Source organism: Drosophila subpulchrella, chromosome 2R, assembly GCF_014743375.2.
Source record: "Drosophila subpulchrella strain 33 F10 #4 breed RU33 chromosome 2R, RU_Dsub_v1.1 Primary Assembly, whole genome shotgun sequence".
Taxonomy (NCBI): Eukaryota; Metazoa; Arthropoda; class Insecta; order Diptera; family Drosophilidae; genus Drosophila; species Drosophila subpulchrella.
Window position 1 is genome coordinate 327,416 of NC_050611.1, and position 19,195 is coordinate 346,610.

General features: G+C 45.1%; 4 protein-coding genes across 5 annotated transcripts; 2 read left to right on the forward strand and 2 right to left on the reverse strand.

Annotated features, from left to right (window-relative positions):
• Positions 1 to 332: 332 nt before the first annotated feature.
• On the forward strand, positions 333 to 1,270 carry LOC119550987 (attacin-C). Its single transcript, XM_037860023.1, has 2 exons — positions 333 to 721; positions 777 to 1,270. The coding sequence occupies exons 1-2, from the start codon at positions 396 to 398 to the stop codon at positions 1,174 to 1,176; spliced, it is 726 nt and encodes a 241-aa protein (XP_037715951.1). The 5' UTR covers positions 333 to 395; the 3' UTR covers positions 1,177 to 1,270.
• Positions 1,257 to 6,054, reverse strand: LOC119550985. Of its 2 annotated transcripts, XM_037860020.1 has the most exons (3): positions 5,506 to 6,054; positions 2,330 to 5,424; positions 1,257 to 2,260 (listed from the first exon to the last, which is right to left on the reverse strand). In XM_037860020.1, the coding sequence occupies exons 1-3, from the start codon at positions 5,971 to 5,973 to the stop codon at positions 1,489 to 1,491; spliced, it is 4,335 nt and encodes a 1,444-aa protein (XP_037715948.1). In that variant the 5' UTR covers positions 5,974 to 6,054; the 3' UTR covers positions 1,257 to 1,488. The 2 variants fall into 2 exon arrangements, with proteins under 2 accessions (XP_037715948.1, XP_037715947.1); XM_037860019.1 differs by having other exon boundaries at positions 2,330 to 6,054.
• Positions 6,055 to 15,947: 9,893 nt separating this feature from the next.
• On the forward strand, positions 15,948 to 17,088 carry LOC119551298 (immune-induced peptides). Its single transcript, XM_037860577.1, has 4 exons — positions 15,948 to 16,075; positions 16,138 to 16,350; positions 16,406 to 16,914; positions 16,971 to 17,088. Exons 1-4 carry the CDS (start codon positions 16,024 to 16,026, stop codon positions 16,977 to 16,979), a joined length of 783 nt encoding a protein of 260 aa, XP_037716505.1. The 5' UTR covers positions 15,948 to 16,023; the 3' UTR covers positions 16,980 to 17,088.
• Positions 16,997 to 18,952, reverse strand: LOC119551297 (N-acetylglucosamine-6-sulfatase-like). The gene is made up of 4 exons (XM_037860576.1): positions 18,838 to 18,952; positions 18,081 to 18,783; positions 17,388 to 18,025; positions 16,997 to 17,330 (listed from the first exon to the last, which is right to left on the reverse strand). The coding sequence occupies exons 1-4, from the start codon at positions 18,838 to 18,840 to the stop codon at positions 17,187 to 17,189; spliced, it is 1,488 nt and encodes a 495-aa protein (XP_037716504.1). The 5' UTR covers positions 18,841 to 18,952; the 3' UTR covers positions 16,997 to 17,186.
• Between the last annotated feature and the right edge of the window lie 243 nt (positions 18,953 to 19,195).

A 19,195-nucleotide genomic window follows, 5' to 3' on the forward strand; every position in this document is an offset into this window, starting at 1 on the left:
ACTTTCTAGTAAGCTGGTGGCAAAAGAAAATACGATTTTGCCGTGAGCCTAACCATAACCGATAAAGGTGATCAAAGTATGTATATTTTCATAATGCGAATACATTTATTTTAAGTGTTATAGAAATCACCGGTGAGTAAATGCTAGGGGATCTTTTACCACCTCTTATCGGACAATGTAAGTCCCCTGGTCGCTAGGGGAATCCGGAGCGAAACGGCGCGCTGCCTACTGATAAGGAATTCACAAAGCATCCGAGGTGGTTCACAGGCGGTTTCAGTGGGAAGCACCCGGTCAAAAATCGATTGCTATATAACGAACGGTGATCTGATCTCAGCATTGACAGTCATCAGTCAGCAGCAAAATCATTAAGATCAGCAGCAGATCAATAAAGCAAGATGAGCAAAATTGTTTCTTTGATCGTGGTAGCCATTTGCGTGCTTGGAGCTTTCGCGGCGGCAATGCCTCAGCGTCCTTTGACCCAACCGCTGATCTACTATCCGCCACCACCAACGCCACCAAGGATCTACAGAGCACGGCGCCAGGTGTTGGGTGGTTCTCTGGCCTCCAATCCGAACGGCGGAGCTGATGCCCGGCTGGATCTGAGCAAGGCCGTGGGAACTCCTGAGCACCATGTGGTTGGCCAAGTGTTTGCAGCGGGCAACACCCAAAGCAAACCGGTAGCCACTCCCGTAACCAGCGGCGCCACCCTGGCCTACAACAAGTGAGTCTCTATAAAATTACACCTAATTACAACTAATGACCCTTTCCTTGATCAGTCACGGCCACGGCATCGATCTGACCAAAACTCATACGCCCGGAGTGCGGGACAGCTTCCAGCAGACGGCCACCGCCAACTTGCTCAACGATGGAGTCCACAATCTGGATGCCAAGGCCTTTGCCTCGCAGAACCAACTGGCCAATGGCTTCAAGTTCGACAGAAACGGGGCTGCCCTGGACTACTCCCACATCAATGGCCATGGAGCCACCTTGACGCACTCCAACATTCCCGGATTCGGCAAGCAGTTGGAACTGGCAGGCCGAGCCAATCTCTGGCAGTCGCAGGATCGCAACACGAGGATCGATCTCGGCAGCACGGCCTCCAAGTGGATTAGTGGACCGTTGAGTGGACAGAGGGATCTGGGCGCCAACCTAGGAATCTCCCACTACTTTGGTTAAAAGAGGTCTACCATAATTTATTCAAAACAACCCTTATTTAAAATGTATCTTAATTTTTAATAGTTATTCAAATAAAATGTTTCTTCTTAAATCATATATTTATTTTTAATACATACCGAAAACATATCGAGCATTAAAAAAATATTCTAAGCAACATATGTAGGGAAATATTTGGCTAAAATTCTCAGTCACTACAATTTTTAGAATCTTTGGATTATATAAATTAAATTTAACAAATTTTTTTTAAATGAACATAACTACAGAAATGAAAGAAACAGCAATTAAAATAAATGCCGCTTAAGAATTGGTAACTCAAAGACCCACAAATGCCCTGGCCTGCTGTTCACCTGCCTCCTTAAAAAGCTCCGCTGTCTTCAGCAGTTTTATGAAGCGCGGCGAGTACTCGGAGGACATTCGCTTCTCCAGGACCTCGTCCAAACTCGTCTGCTTGAGGACCTCTTGCAAACGGGCATTCCGCTGATGACGCTCCGCCGAATCGGCCATCTTCCTCAGGTAAACGAGGTCCAGGAGCAGTTCGTCGCGCACTCCAACTGCCGCCTGCTGGTCCTCCATCGGCAGATCCTCGTACTGACGCAGAAGCTTCTTGACGATCCGTGACTTTTGGTTGATTTTACTCGGGTCGAGCAGGCGCACATCCTGGCTAAAGTCCTCGGCCAGGACTCGCAGGGAGCTCTGTCTCTTCTCGCGACACTTCTGCTCCTCGTTCGATGTCTTCAGGATCAGGTCGTAGAACTCCTGGAGATCTGGACGTAGGGGAATGCAGGCCCGTCTGCGCACCTGCTGATCGATGATATTGCTAATGGCCTCCATAGTGTCGCGCACCATGCTCTCCGTCTGATGGAGATAGTTCTCGGTCTTGTCGTTTCGGATCTGGTAAAAGTTTTTGGGCTGCTTTTGCGCACACTTGCGATTCCTCTCCAGAACTGCCAGTAGGCGATCCATGCCCGGATCATTGCCAACCGCCTCGAAGACGGCAGACACAATGTCCTCGGACATCTTGCCCGTGATCAGCTTGTCGTAACTATCCGATCGGGTTTCAGGTGTATCTATACGCGGTCTGTGGCTGCGAAGAATATCGTTATTCACCAGATCAATCAAGCAGATATACATTTAAGTAGTTCGAAAAACTCACCATTTGGCTGCTGTTTTGTGTTCCTCCTCAGAAGTTCCCTTTGGTACTTCTTTGGGCGCTAAACTGGGAGTTACTTTGGGCTTCACTCTCGGAGCTTGTTGAGAAGTCTCCTTTGATTGGTTCTTTTTGCTCCACTTAATGCTAGGCCTCTTTATATGACCCTCCTGCTTCCTTGGCTTCTCCTCGTTTTTGGGCTTAGCATCATCGTCCCGATTGTTTTTGGATTCGTCTCCGGCTTCGCGAATACGCCTTTCGTCCCGTACCCCAAGATCATCTAGATCATGCTCCACTTGCGCATCATTTCCTTGAAGTTGGACATCCTGGAGATCGGAATTTGATGCTGTGCGCAACCTACTGTAAGCGGGCAGCAGACTAATGGATCCATTGCCGTAAAACTGTTTAGTCTTCGGGTCTCCGCACACATTGGCGTTGATGGAAACGTTGAGTTTCAAGGCATCCGGGGCATTGCAAACATTCTCCGTGTGACTTGGGGCAGCTGGAGGCGGCGTGGTTGTACCAGGATTGGGGGAACTCGATGGAGTCGTGCAGTTCGGAGGCAAAGTCGCCCCCGTAGTTGCATTCAGAGCTGGAGGGGGACTGACAGTCGGAGTAATGGACACACATCTGGGATCAATGGTGGTCGAGGTCCCCAGCGCCGCCAAGTAAGGATCGTTCTTCAGTTGCTTGTTGAAGAAGGGTCCAAAGTACCGATGGACTCCGAAGGACTTTATCGGTGGTGACACCGGCTTGATGGGCAATTGCTGGTTATTTCGTTGCATGGGCAGTTGCTGTTGAGGCAGTAGCAATGGTTGATGTTGCGGCACATATTGCTGGTGTACCGGCAATGATTGCTGCTGTTGCGGTTGCTGCTGCGGTGTTTTTATATTCTGCAGCTTTTGCAACTCATTAAAAAAGTGAGTTAAATTAAAACTGGCCTGGAAATTGGAAGATTGGTGACGCTGACGGTTTAGGTCTTGTTGCTGTTGAATTTGATCTTGTTGCTGCGGATTCTGTTGCAACGGTTGCTGTTGTTGCTGTTGCACCGGTTGCTGTTGTTGTTGTGGGTATTGAAATGGCTGCTGCTGCGCTTGAAAAGGTATATTGGGTCGCTGATTCATCATGGGCACCACATCCTTGGTGGGATCGTAGATATTTGCCAGGGAATCGCCGTCCTGAGTGGCTTCCAGATCCTCATAGTGCGCCAGTGTTTCATGACCCGGGTACGATTTGCCTCCCAAATCTTCGGCATCCGGTGTGAGCATGCCGTTGCCCAAGGTCCCGAAAGCCACACGATTGCCATTGTGGTCTTCAAAGTCGTCTAGCAGATGAACCAAGCGTTTGGCCACTGAATGTTGCCCACCCCGTGACTGGTGATCTTCTTGCTGCTGCCGAACATCCTGTTCACTGTCCTCCACCGATCTTTTGGATCTCCGGTTCTGCCTGCGGAATCTGCGTGGCCTTGTTTGCCGCTTGCCGCGATCCTTGTCCAGGGACAACTCGTTGGCCAGCAGCTTGACCACCGCATCGGGATTCACTTTTGGGACCGATGCCGCCGCCTCCTTGGGCTCCAGTTTATCGGTGTCCTCGCATTCCGATTTTTCCTCTGCCGGCTCCTGGAGCTTCAGCTTGATGTTTACTTTCACAATGCCGTTATCTTTTTCGGCATCCGCTTCCGCCTTTTCCACCTCCTCCGATTTGCACTCTGTATCGCTATCGGGATTACTGTCATGTTTGTCGGGGCTATCGGGTGTTTCCGGACGTTCACATTTCCCTAGGGTATCTTGTCTTTCGGAGTTTGGAGACAATGTAGCGTCCAGTTTTGAATGGAGTTCACTGCTGGCGTCCAAGTTAAGTGACACATCCCTTTTTGAAGGCGACTCCGCTTTTGATCTAACCTCCGTAGCAGGTTGAGAGTCATCGTTGAGTGTGGCTCCTATCAGCTTTTTCTTATTCTTGGTTTCACGTTTTACTGGCCCTAAAAGCTTACTCTCCACTTCGACCTCTGACTTATCCTCCATCTTTCCTTCCATGGAGGATACCTCAGCATCGAGTTTACTTTCTGCCTTACTCAAAGCATCCTCCTCCAGTTTAACCTCGTCGTGTAAGTCCTCCAACTTAACCTCTTCATCAGAGGCCTTCTCTCCAGATTCGTGCTCCTTCAGTGAATGTATGGCTTTGCCTTCCTTTATGTCCAATATCCCAAGTTTTATAGCCATCTCATGGTCAGAAACGTTCTGATCCTCAGCCTTAAGAGGTAACTCTTGCTCATCTAGGGACAATGTATCCAAAACCGAGTCATCCTGCGGTTCCCTCTTGAATCGGTCCAAGTCCAGGGGCATGCGATTACTCCTCTCGTAATCCCGCACATTGGTCATTTGTCGCTGGCTCAGAGGGTGAAAGCGATCGTACTGGGGCACCCGATAGTCGTAGCTCTGCGGCAGCTCCATCATTGGATTCGCCTCCATGACGGGATTGTTGGGCTGGAGGTAATCCAAGTTCTCGTTTTGCGTCATTATGCCATTAATTCCCATCGGCTGGTCCTCTTCATCGCTATTCTGGCTGGCCTCGAACTTCTGCTGCTCTTGCTCCTCCAGCTCCCTCCTCCGCAGCATGCTGTCCACCATTTGGTTGCGATGGATGTCTATCAGGGCGTTACTAGGCAGCGAGGGACCCAGACCCTTGAGCATCAACCTACTGCTGGTCTTGAGCTTGATCTCATTCATGGGATTGAAGCCACTGCACGAGCTGCGTTTGAGCTGCTTGAGAGGAGCTTCGCTGATGCTGCCGGGCTTGGAGTACTTGGTGGCCTTCTCGGAAGCCTCCTGCTCGATCTTGGAGAGCTTGTAGTTGGCCTCGTGGGCCAGCTTGTTGGCCGTGGCGTGGGGGAAGGCCAGGCGGTTGAGGGTGCTCTCGTAGATGCCATCTGGAATGGGGTTATCACCGAACTCTGGCAACTTGTCCACCCATCTGGATTCTTCCACCTTCTTCCGCACATCCTTCGACTTCTCCTGCTTCTGGGCCTCCAGGCTCTCATGATCGGTAAGCATCTGCTGGACCTGCTTCAGCTTTATGTCCAGGTGGGTGAGTCCGGGCTCCTGTGGATGCGTGGGAGCTTTAGTCACCTGGAACTTGCGGATAATGGTGTCGTCGGGCGTGTCCTTGTACTTGAGCTTTACCTTGCCTATCTCGGTGCGTTGCATGGCCTTTGTGTGCTGGTCGATGACATCCTTGCCCACGGATCGCTCCTGCTTGCTCCCGGAACGCTTCTGGTTGGCACTGCCCTTGGACATGCTTGCCTGGATGTCGCGGAACCAAGCATCCGCAGCCTCCTGCAGCACACGCTCCTCATCCGCGGAGGCCGACTTGGATTCGCCGACTGGGACCTGGGCAAAACTGGCCAGCATGTCGTCGATGGAGTTCCGCCGATCCCGCGACTGCTGCCTCTGATTATCCTGTTCCTGCAGACCGCCATATGAAGCCTTGAGCTCCTGCAATTCGGGACGCGCCTGCTCCACCGCCCGGCTGAAGCTGAGCAACTTGTCACTGCCCTCAACTGGGTGCTTTTCATCCGCGGTCGAGACCTCCTGGGAGGACCCAGAGCCACTGAACACCATCAGCGCCCACCAGAGTTGTAGGAAAATCATCCTGTTACGCAGCACAAGTTTTTTTACAATGAATAAATGGAATGGAGAGCACACTGGGTTCAAAAAACATATACTTCGATCTGATATGAATGACAAAATCTTTCATTAGGCTGCTGAGAGTAAAACGAATAGTAGACAATAGTGTTGTTCGAACGTAATAAGTACAAGGAAGCGTTTTCGAGGCACTATGAAATAAATCCCTAATGAAATAGGCCCGCATTTGTTTTGTATGTTCTATCTTATTTTGATAATACATTCCTTCTTCGGTTTTTTCTATAATCGCCTACGTGCTTATCATGAAGCAAATATTAAAATTTATAAGTATTAATATTTTTGTTTTAATTATTTCTCGGATTTTGTATATTAATAAATCAAAAAAAAAGAAAATGTTATGAAGAACTGTTTCAATATACTAACGAAAATTTACTCGATATGGATCCTTCAATAATAGTAACTGATAATAAGAAGGCATGATAAAAGTCATCCGAAATGTGTATAACACAGTTTAAGTTATCGGGTGTTGGAACGTAAAGTCTTTATCTAAGTAAAAAAAAAAAGAAACTAAATATGTACAAATGAAAATACCTAATACATATTTTGCGATTGTTTTTATATTTAAAATTGGAAACTAATGTCAATATGAAATTTTGGGTGTTGGAAAGTCCCCAACGAAATAGCTCCCCAAAAGGTATAATTGAATGAAACAAGTACTAAGTTATTTTAATATACACTTTCAATTAAGCCTAAATCATTATAAAAATAGAAATTTTATGACTACTGTATGTTTACCCAAATTGTAAGATAAGTTTTATTTCGAGCTGCTTAGTACAACAGTATTTATTTCAAATCATATGTGTCATGTGCGGTTCCGGGCAGTGGAATTTAGAAATTAAATCCCATCACTTGAAAGATATGCAATGGAAAAGTTCGAAGCAATATTTAACTATTTCATTTGTGTTCGTGCACAAATCGTTTAAAGTTCACCTGTTGACTCTGCGCTTTATTAGGCAGAACTCAGTTTATTGTTTAAAATTATTGCTAAATGTTTTGGGCTAATGACTGAAAGCAGAAGTTTATATTTCTCACCACAACCGTCTCGATCTCAACTGGTTTTCAGGACCGGGGTCGGATCCTCCGCGCGGTGGCTGGCAACAGGTGTCTGCCGTGCAACTTTGACAACGTGGCCGATAAGAGTCGCAATGTCACCAGTCCGCCCAGCCTCCCCCCACCCCCTGGCAACACGCCCCTTCCGCCCGGAGGGAACTGCTGCATTGTGTCAAGTTTTTGCACACGTACGACGACTGCGCCGGCGGCTTCCGACAGCTGTTCAACATGAGATGTCCTTTGTTGCCCACCCACACACGGGTAAATGATTCCACCGCCTCCGAGCCCCCGACTCCCATCGGGAGTATTGTTTCCTCGCCATGTAAATCAGATTTTTGTTTTATACCAAAACTTTTGCCCGTGGAAGGGGAAATGGAAATGGAATGGGATGCGCAGCGACAATAACATTTCCTATTTCCTTCTGTCGCTGCGAGTGTGTGTGTTATCCTGCATGTTGTCAATGCCAAAGTCGGCACAATGCGCCGCTCGAAATAATTGAAAATAATCAAACACTCAGTGGGAGCAACTGCAGCACCCAGACCATCCATGCCATCCATGCCATCCATGCCATCCAGAGCATCCATGGCACCCAGGAGCAGGCAGAACTAATGTAATTAGCGGGCACAGAGCGCAGTCGCTTTTGATTAAAAGTTTTTCCATCCAGCACTTGATAATCCTCCGAACAATGCATTGAAGCAGGCAGTTTGAATAAACGCATTGTGTGTTGCTTAGTTTGTAAAATTAATGTACGGGGGAAATGGGCGGAGTGTATTCTCCTTTTCTTTTGATCCAAAGATGCTGAAAACAGACTAAACCGCGTTTTTTGATTGCGTTACATGGGGAGTTATAGTTTCGCTTTTGACTGGCAGAGTTTATTGTTGGGACAATGCTCTACTAAGTTCATTCACATTTGAGTTTAGGGGATAAGATCGAAATAAATTAGTTTCCAAAGATTTCCAAATTAAAATTTAATTTTTGTACTAATTAATCTACTACTTGCTATATGAGCAAAATTAAATTCTTCCCATTTCCTCTACATTATGCATGCAAACGACCCCTAAAAACCTCAATACTAATATTACTCATACGTGAAATGCCCTTTCTGACAGCAACTGCAAACAAGTGAAATAACAGGCCTCCAAAATGCTCAATATTGACAAATTGCGGCAAATTCCCTCTGCAGATTAGCCGATAGTTCACCGCCAAAGAATGTCGGATTAATCTCACGCAAAATGCGTCAAGCGCCGCTGGCCAATAAACAATATAGCGATAATTTTGCGGCATGTAATTAAATTACTTAGCCAGTTGCAGTGACAGGACGCAGGATGGAGGACGCAGGACGCAGGATGCAGGACGCAGTGGCGCGATATGCGCCGGACAAATCCTTTCAACGGGCCGCGAAGTACCGATGTGGCTGAGCCCGGGGACATATTTCCATAAAGCCACCGCAGCCACCGCTGTCAATATGCGGATTAACGCATCAATTACACGGACAAGGACGAAGGACGAAGGACGAGAGATACGTATTCCGGGGAATATGCCCGAGGGGGAGGCTAGCTGTTGCTCGCAGCGACAAAAATTTCATTTCGCCGGGTAATTTAATTAATTGCAGAATTTCACAATTTCGCAATCATGCCGGCCCGCCTGGTAAAAACAATTTGAATTCCGCCCCGGCTCCCCGGCCGTAATCGTCATAATCCCCGATTCTAGTCGTTGCCGTTCGCAGTTATGATGTGCATGAAGTGCGAATTCGACCATTGCCCGTTTCTCGTTTCCCGGACACTGGGCAACTAAATTAATTCGATAATTGACTTCCATTGCCTCGCCCGGAACCATTGTCATCCCTTCCGGACCCCCATCTCCAGCTCCAGCTCCATCTCCAGCTCCGGGGACCGTGACCATGAACTGCCGCTGCTCGTTCACTTTTTATGGGCGGCGCACACAGAAAACATAAAAACGTCTGTTGCGTGTTGCATATGGAAAACTGCCAAAAGTCGGACCGAAAAAAGCGGCGTGCCCAAGGAAAGAAGTCGCCGAAGGAAAGGAAATGTTGCCAAGCAGTAAAGGCCAGGCTAATGGCACTGGCATGACAGCCGGAAGAGACGGACAAGAAAACATGTTCGGGCGGGCAGGCCGGCATCAAGGAGCAAGGAGTCCGGACAGGAAGTTTTTATAGTTGTGCAAGTGCATGTGATTGCTTTATGAGCTCCAGATGAAGTTGCCGGCACGTCCGCGGCCTGGCTGTCATTTAGTTAATTATAAGCAATTAGCAGCGGATGCTGCCAACGGGGAATTAAATATTAGGCGCCTAATGCACCTATTGCATATTATCGGTCACGAGCGCAACATTCTCCAAACGGCTCAGCAACTGCTTTTGAAAAGTTTTCTTCAGCGGTCTTATGCAGGATTTCCAGACAAAAATGTAAGAGTAAATTAATGGAGGAACGCGAATTATTTAAAAACAATGGTATTCCAACTGTCATTAGTAAGACCAACAACTTTCAGTTGTGTAAAACTATTAACAAAAGTATAACACTAGTTAGATTATAAACATTAGCTATGTAACATAACTATAACATTCCTGAAGGTCTTCTTATATCTTTTTAATTTCAAATTAAAACTGATACACTGATATTTAGAAAATTAATCACACACGAGATAGACTTTCTAAATAGCTATACTAAAAATCATTAACCTTAACTCTGGAGATTATATGAACCCAACTTATATCATCGCTATCTGAACCAGTAATTAAAGATCAACAACCTGCGAATTGCGTAAAGTTAAAGTAAGGAAAACAATATCTCAGACGGCTGATCTCTCGGCAGAGCCGGCTCCTGGTAATAAAATAAAGCATTTTACTATTGTTGACTCATTTGAGAATTGTCTGTCTGCCTGCGTATGGGAATCGGGCGGAGGAGTGCAACTTGCAAAGGTAAAGCCAGAGGTACGGACAGACGTTCTGCTGGGAAGAAAGCAAGAGTCAGTGTCGGTGGCATTAATTTGTGCTATTTCCTAGAGCGAACGGATGGTTTTCGGTGGGCCTCGAGCCAACGCGTAAGCAGATGAAGACAGTGTTGATGATGATGCCAGGATGCTCCGGCAACCAGAAACCCACCATCCAGCTACCAGGAGCAGCAGCATTTGTGGCCATGATAAAAGTTGCATGAGCTTGCACTGGGTATTTTATGCTTCTTTCCGCCGCCTGTTGCCTTTCTGCTTTTACAGACAAAAAAAATTTGTAATATATACGAAGTAATTGTTAAAAATGCCCCGACCTATCAAAAATACCACGATATTCGTTAAGAAAAATTAATAGAATTGAAAAAAACATTCAAAAATGGAGCAAAAGAAACACAACAGCTTGAAAAGCTGGTCTCGAACACAGTCCGGAAAGTATGGATCAGAAACAGTTTTATTACGATTTTTGTTGTGAGGTTACTATAAAACTTGCCCAAATAATAAAACAACAAAATACAAGACAGTTTCACATTAAAAAAAAAAGAAAAGAATAATTATAGCCGTTACTTGTAGAGTACAAAGGTAAACTAGATTCGTCGGAAAGTATGTAACAGGGAAGAAAGAAGGATCAGGATCACTAGCCAAGTAGAACTAGCCATGTCCGTCTGTCTGTCCGTCCGTATGAACGCTGAAATCTCGGAAGCTATAAAAGCTACAATATAGAAATAAGATTCATAATATTTTTTTATATTTAAAATCAAGAGCACAGTATATAGTTTATGCGGAAAAAGACATAAAATGTAAGGTATTGTTTAAGGAAGAAGCATAATAAAATATCATTAGAAATATCGTGCTTTTCTCGTTTTAAATGTTACTACTTATAAAACAATATAGAGTACAAATATTTACTGATCAATTTATTTAAACAACTTGTAATAACTAAGATATATATGCGGTTGTAATTTGTCAAACCGACTACACCGCGATCCTGTTTTGTTGACTGTACGGATTTTTCGAAGGAGGAGAAAGGTGGAAAAGCTCCGGTCTTCGGCCAGTCAGACGCGTTCCCAAGTTGCAGTCAAATTTTGATTTTTCCACTCACGTATTTCGATTAAATTCTCATTTTGGTCATAATTTTCCAGTTTTTACGTTGGCCTCGGCATTAAATTGCAACTCGGCTCCCTGGGACGGATGTGCGCCCCCATTTCCCCATCCTGGAACCCCATCTCAGCTCTACGCCAGTTGGTTTGCTTCTTTATGTGCGTTGCGTATCGAAGGCATCAAGTTCTCTGTCGGCGAATACATTTAGAAAATTAAAAGTTTTCCAGGCCCTAGCAGCTACAAAAGTATCTGCAATTGTTTGTGCGCTCTCCCCTCCATAAATCAATTTGCAGCGCGCAAGTTTTATTATGGCTGCATAAATCCGTTAACAAAGCCCCGGCCACCTGATGCCAGATTTCTGTATGTGCTCGGCTAATTTTGCGGCACGCACACTTGGCTTATTCCCAATGAGCATTGAACGATGTCGGATAGAAGTACAACAGCACCGATATATGCAGCGACAGTTGGCTTAGTCGGACAAAAAACTTTTTGCGCGTAATAAATTGATAAATAGTCCAACGCATACATGTGTCCCCAAAGGGGTTTGGTTTGCAGGGGGAGAAGTGCATCTCTGTGCAGCTGCCAAGTGTGCAACAGTTTTCGATTGCCCCTCGCTGGCAAGCTGGCTGAAAAATGGTGCATACTTCTGGGCGGGGGAAGTTGAAATATGGCGTTGGATTCGGATTACAGTCGATTCGATTGTATCTTTGGTGCTAAATATCTTCAAGACCGTACAAACTATTTTTGAATTGTATTTTGTGCAATGGGAAGTTGAAACATGGTGTTGGATTCGGATTATTATCGAAATAATTGTATCTTTGGTGTTTCAAGGAATCTACATTTCTTCAAGATCGCACAAACTATTTTTGAACCGTATTTGGCTTTGGATCCGAGTTATAATCGATTTGATTGTACGTTTGCTGCTTCAAGGAAGATTCCTTGACATAAATATCTATAAGATCGTACAAACTCTTTTGACTCGTATTTTCTGTGGCAGAGAAGTTGAAAAATGGCGTTGGATTCGGATTATAATCGATTATAATAATTGTATATTTGCTGCTTCAAGGAATATACAGATTTTCAAGATCTCACAAACCATTTTTGAATCGTATTTTCTGTGGTGGGAAGTTGAAATATGGCTTTGTATTCGAGTTATACTCGATTTAATTGTAAGTTTGCTGCTTCAAGGAATTAAAGTATCTACAAGATCGCACAAACTATTTTTGAACCCTGTTTGAAACGTAGTACGTGTCTTATACGGTCTTAAACCAATTCCCTTAAATTGAAAATATATCTATTTAGGTATCCCTAACGTATAAACTTATAACTTGAAGCCTGATCTGCATTTTATGGATTAAGTCATGTTGGCTACTTTTAAGATACTTGTACCCTATAGTGAAAGTTATCTTAGAATTATCATTGACAAGGCATCTTACATATTTGTAAAAATCTTTTTTCTCAAGCAAGCAAAGCTGGTCCCCAAGCATGTTCCACACTGATGCACTGCTGTACTTATGTTCCCCGTAATGGATCTTTGTAATCCCAGCCAAAAACGACTCCCTCAAACAGCGTAGTCAATCAAAAGTAAACATTTCAAGCCCAACTTCTCGAAGGCTCCACCATTTCAGCATAATTCACGCGTATTCATCCGTCTGTTGTCTTTCGATTATGTCGCATTGTCTTGGCTTAAAGTTTTTCGGGCCCAACGGCCACCGGCAGGACAGCAGCCAGGCAAACCGAACCGAGATGGCCGGCAACTCGGATGTTGCCTGGAAATATTACAGCGATTCCTACTTATGCCTCAATTCGTTTGCCTTGTCACGGCGAGTGCACAAAGAGGAGTTGAGTTCGAGGATGGTGGGACTGCAGGACGCTGGATGGCTGGGAGGGCCACCCGGGCAACATGACAAAGGGGCGCAAAAGGACACCCGGCGCATCCTCGGACCCGTGCATCACAAAACATGACATGGCACGAGCCATTCCGTTTGTTTTTTCTATTCCCATTTTACAGCTGTCCATCCGTCCGTTGGCCAAACAAATTTTTCTCTGTTTTTCGCTGCGATCCCTGAGTAAAATATTATGTTACCCAGCGACAAAGGAGGCGGAAACTTTGCTCTCGGCTAAAACGAAATGAAAGGGCGGCTAAAAACGTATTTAAGTGCAATTTCCATAAGCAAATTTCCCGGTTATGCATATGCAACAAGCCGCACACAACACAAGCAATTCATTAAGCGACGCGGCAGTGGCAAATAGAAAATTACTGACAAAACACTGGCCGACAGTTTACGAGCCGCAGACACTGAACGTCGAATGGCAGGAGCATATTTACAACTTTCAAATGCTTCATTTTATTGGTCTCGAAATGAACAAATGGCGCACGGGACGGACGCTGCTCCTCCGGTGGCTGGGAAAAAATTTTGCATAATTTATGTGGGTGCCGCGCACACGAAGGACCCGAAGGATTCGAAGGATCCGAAAGAAAAACAACGCACGAGCACACGGCCAACTGATTTAAATGCAATTGCACTGAAGTATGTTGTCGGCGGCGGAGGAGCAGGGCGATGGGGGCAAACCGGGGGCTATAGAGACATCTGCACGTGCAACCGGAAACATCCGGAGACCAGGCCTTCGCCGGGCAATTTCTTTTCATTTGCCAAGGTGCTGAGTTGCACCGACACCGGCGTGGCCAGAAGCCAGCAGAAGCTAACCCCGCCTTGCGGCAATGGCTCGGTCACAAGTGTCGTCTATTTGTCGCCGGGCGGGCACTCCTACTCCTGCCATCCTGGCCATCCTGCGCGTCCTGGCGACCTGGGCGTCCTCGGCTGGCCAAGACAAACAACCGACAAATTTAGTGTATTTTGTGCATTTTAAAATTGTCCAAATTTATGTGACACGCTGCGCCAATTGATCAGATTAAATAAACATGAGGGCAAACGAATCGAATTTGACTGTGGCCGAAGACAATGCATGCGGCAGTCTGTATTTAAATGGGTGCAGCGAGGAAATGGGTGGCACAGTGGTGCCTGACTAAGGCAGACAGCAGGGGAAGTGATGCATAACGGTATGTATGTTTATTAATTTACAACATCTTATCTGAATATAAATGTAACTAATTTCTAATGAAGAGAATTGATGAATACCTTTAGATTTCAGGTTTAAAATCTCACACTTAACATTTTTACTAAATAAAAACTAAGCAAAGAATGAATACAAAATGAATGAATATCGTGTATTTAACTGACAGAAAAAGCCTTTGCTAACAAGGGGCCAAAATAAAATGCACTCTTAATAAATACGCTAAGTTTTTAAAACATATATATAAAGTAAATAAATCACCCTTCTTAAAATAAACAGAAAACAATGTACCAGAAAACTTAGTCATTTTAAAAGATTATTGTTTGTTTTAAAATTGCACTAAGCATTTAGTTTTTATATATACATATATCCCAATGTTTTGAATACATAATATATACACACATTAAACACTAAAAACTTTTAAGCATTACATAAATTAACTATAATTATAGAAGTACATTCAGAAAAAAACCACAGATACGTAGTGGGCTTATTTTTTCATTTCAAGAACGTTTTATCCTTAAAACAGCATTCTTAATTTGAGAACAATTTTAGGCGAAATCAAGTATGAAATGTTCTTAAACTAAGAATAAAACATGCTTAAATTAAGCCGTTTTTATACTTACGAAACATTTTCGATCCCGCAACGTCACGGCACTACAGGCGGTTGTTCTACAGACGTGGTCATGTCATGCAGACGTGTTTTCAATTTTATTCTTAATTTAGGTACAAAAAGTACTTGTTTTGAGAATTTAATTCTAAAGAGTTAATAGTGATACATTTGTTGTGTTATTGACTAGCTGTTAGTTATTCTTTACTCTAGAATGTTTGTGAACGAAATGGAAATATATTTTTAAGTTTTTGTTTAATTAAGTTACTGACAAGAATAATTTTTTTTTTAAGCCTATGAAAAGCTGTTTTTTCTTAAAATTAAGTACTTCCAGTGATCAATTTTTGAATGAATTTAAGGAAAAAAATTTTCAATTCCTAGGTTTATGAGAAATAGTATTTGTTTTGTCCTGTTTATTAAATATTGTTATTAAATCAAGCACACTTTCGGATAATTTAGGTTTTAGGAATGATTTATTCTGGATTCAATTTTTATATTCATTTTTAAAGCAAGCAATGCGATTTTTCTGAGTGCACTAACACAAATAAATGATCTAAAAAGTGCGAAAATGTCCTGCAATCTTAATCGCGATAGCGGCAATGCTATCTTTATCTCTATGTTAACCATATTATTTGGAAGGAAGTCTTCAAACACCTAAATCTACATGTGAGTTTCACTTATTCAATAAGTACGGCATTTGAAAGCCACAGAAATAGTAACACGAGACTGCCAGGAATAGGATATGTGTACTTAAGGTGCATCTACTTTGTCGCTAAGGAAGTCCGACAGTTTCAAATTGATGAAACTAAACACATGTCGAAGAACGCATTTAGTTGTTATTCTTGTCATATTCTGGTTCCCATTTCACGTATAATAACAGCAATGCATAATACACGAGAGCTAAACGAGTTATTAAAGCTCTTCCAAATAAACGATCATATATTCCATGGGAAAGGTAGATTGATAGATTATGTAGACGCTTAATGGTCGCCTATTGCTGTGGGTCAGTGCAACAACTGATTCAGAAATTCCCGATCGCACTCCCATGCCAGATCGGATTGTGACGTTTGGGAAATTCTGTGCGATCGCTGTAAACAAGCTCACCAGATGCTAATTTGATAGCTATGTACTCGCTAGCTATAAATACTGCCATCTGCTGGACTGCAGTCAGTTGAAGCTGCGCTTTGGAACTGGTCAAAATGAATTCGTTCGGATTAATTGCACTTGCTGTTTGTGGAGTGCTCTGCGTTGGTGAGACACTTGACATATATTATTTTAAATAAAGGTAACACGAAACAATATAATGCTTTCAGCTGCGGAACCCCAAAATACCTATGACGGTCGAGATGGTCCCCATGTCTTTGGCACCCCGGGTAATCAGGTCTATATAAGGGGTCAAAACGAAGGCACCTACAGCGTGCCTGGAGTGGGTGGCCAGTTTGAAAACGCTCCTCGACGGGGCGAGCATGTGTACACCGATGAGCTGGGAAACACATTCGTAAACCGCAAGAACGCTGGTGGTCCAGGTATAGTCCAGAACTTACACAGGTTCCTAAGGCACATTCTAATGTACAATATTAGCTTCCCACACAGTCAGTGGTCCCAATTTCTCAGCCCAGAACTTGGGTTCCGCCAGTCAGAATGGTCCCTATGCAGCAGTCCCACCACGTCCTCGTCGCAGTCCTCAGTTTCATGTAGAGCGCCCGGATCGCACTGTTGACTTTGGAGACGGAGGTTTCAGCATTCAGCGCAGCCGCCGTAGTCCCCAGCTTTACGTGGCACGACCAGATCGCACCGTAACTGTTGGTAACGGTGGAGTCTACATTCAACGCGCCCGCCGCAGCCCGCAGTTCCACGTAGAACGCCCGGATCGCACTGTAGATTTCGGCAATGGCGGCTTCTCCGTTCAACGCTTTCGCCGTGGAATCAACGATGCCCGCGTCCAGGGTGAAAACTTTGTGGCCCGTGACAACCAGGCTGGTATCTGGGACAACAATGTTTCCGTTTGGAAGCGACCCGACGGTCGCACAGTTACAGTCGATAGGAACGGAAACGCCATTGTGTCCGGACGGGGACGTCCTGCCCAACGTGTAAGTAATCTTGATTACCACAACTTGGTTCTCTACTAACGTATTGATTCTTGCAGTACTCCTAAAATGGTTCCAAATAAGCAACACTTTAGACTATATAATATAAATATTCTGAGACTATGTAAATAGGTACTTAAATCATTTGATATGAATACAAAAACTTTCCAAAAACTATATCGCTATGCGAACACGAATTTGGTTTGGGTTGCACTTGTGACTGCTAGTTTGGCTAAAAAGGAGTAGTATTCACACAGAGTGAACATAATTAATATCTATAGAAAACACGAGTGTCCGGAGCACTGGGTGAGATTCCTTAGCCGCAACGAATACAGAGCTCGTTCTATTGGCAGCAGATCGTAGGCTATGTTCGTCATTTGAAAAGGATCCAATTGCAGGTCATAAGCCTCCAAATAGTTCTAAAATGCAGCATAAGAATTATACATTGCAAGTGGTTTATTAAGCAGCCACTTTACCTCATTATCCCGGAACTCGCAGTAAATGCGATCCTCCCGGTGACGAATATTTCTCAGGCAAGCGTAGGTGTTGTTCCACGAGTCCTGGCAATGGCAATCCGCCACTGGCGTGCACTGCGCCAACCGATCTTGCTCCGACCAAGGGCACTCGGGATTGTAGGTGGCAACAGTTCCCTCGCCCCAGTATTCGACTAGCAGGGAGCGTTCAAAAAATGGGATTTTCCGCTCTTTGTTAATCAGAATCTCGTGGAACGATTGCCCATCCATGTAGGCGGGTGTGTTGACCTTTGCCCAGGCCAATATCGTAGGCGCCAGGTCCACCAAGCTGACGGCCGTGTCAATATGGCTCTCAGGTGCGATTCCCGGTCCCCGGATTAGAAGCGGTATGCCAATATCCGTTTCGTAGGGCTGCCGCTTGTCGAACGGCTGTGCGAACTGTCCCACATGGTAGCCATTGTCCGACGTGTAAATGATGTAGGTGTTGTCCAGGGATTGCGTCTCGTTTAGCACGCCCACCAAGGTGGCCACTAGCTCGTCCACAGCCAGCAGTGACTCCCAGCGCTTCTGAAAGTACTTGTCAATGGTGTCGATCGTTTCGTTGGGCAGGCTTCGCGATGCTCTAACCAACCAGTGCTTATCTGCAAGGGTTCTTGGTTTTTTTCTATATAGTTTTGGTACTGACAGCGCACTTACCTGTCTTAACTTGGTTAAAACTGGGTGTGCGCAGGGCTTTTACATGGGAGAACACGCCCTCGTGTCGCGGGGCTGGAGTAAAGGGCTCGTGGGCTGCCGGTGGAGCCACCATGGCGAAGAAGGGTTGTACATTTTCAGTAGGTATGGTGGCGTTTCTCAGGAAATCAGCAGCACGATCTCTTAGCAGATCGGTCAGGTAGGAGGACTCGTAGTGCACGTTCCCGCAATTCTCACGCAGCGTGTAATTGTAGTACCGGGAGTTTCCGTGAAGGCCATAGAAGTGGTTCCATCCCACTGGTACATCGCCGGCGCCCCAGTACTGATTCAGGTACTTTCCTCCGAAGAAGGTGTTGTAGCCGTGCTGCTGCAGGATGTACGGCAGAGCTCGGGGCTCCAGGACCCTCCGCCAGTGCGGACCGTAGCAGCCACCACTCACGGAATTGTTGCGGGTGCCGTGATTGTGCGCATACATTCCAGTAAGCAGACTCGTCCGCGCAGGGCAGCAAATGGGCGTGGGCGTGAAGGCGTTGTGGAACAGGGCACCCCCGAAGCCCAGCAGCTGGATCGTCTGCTCCATGGGAAACATCCCGCGTAGCTCCACATCCTGGTCGTCGGACAGGATCAACAGGATGTTGGGTAACTTCTCGGCGGCGACATTTCCCAAGCACGCGAGGACTAGAGCGATCAGGGGGGTTAAGCCGATCTGCAAGGACCGGCGACTTAGAAGTTTGTTAAAGTATATCTTAACGTTACTCACCATGGAGCAGATCCCAGTTTCTTTTGTTTACATAAAATGTATGCGATAACAATCAAGCCCGGCTCTAGGTTTTAGGGCTGCAAAAAACACTGGTGATCTTCTAGTGTTGCAAAATGTCTGGCGGTTTCAAAAAGGGGCTACCACGCACGTCTGAATAAAATAACACATTTTGGGTATTCTCAAACTGTTAAATTTAATTATTGAAGGAAGCTTTGATTAATTGGTTCGTTTTTTATTCTATTTTTCCTTACTACCTCTAGTTTTGAGAAAAGTAAGCTGAGCTAGTACGCCAATAAATTAAAAATCATAATCATGTTAATTAATCTCGAAATGAACGCTTACTGATTTAAAAAGCGAG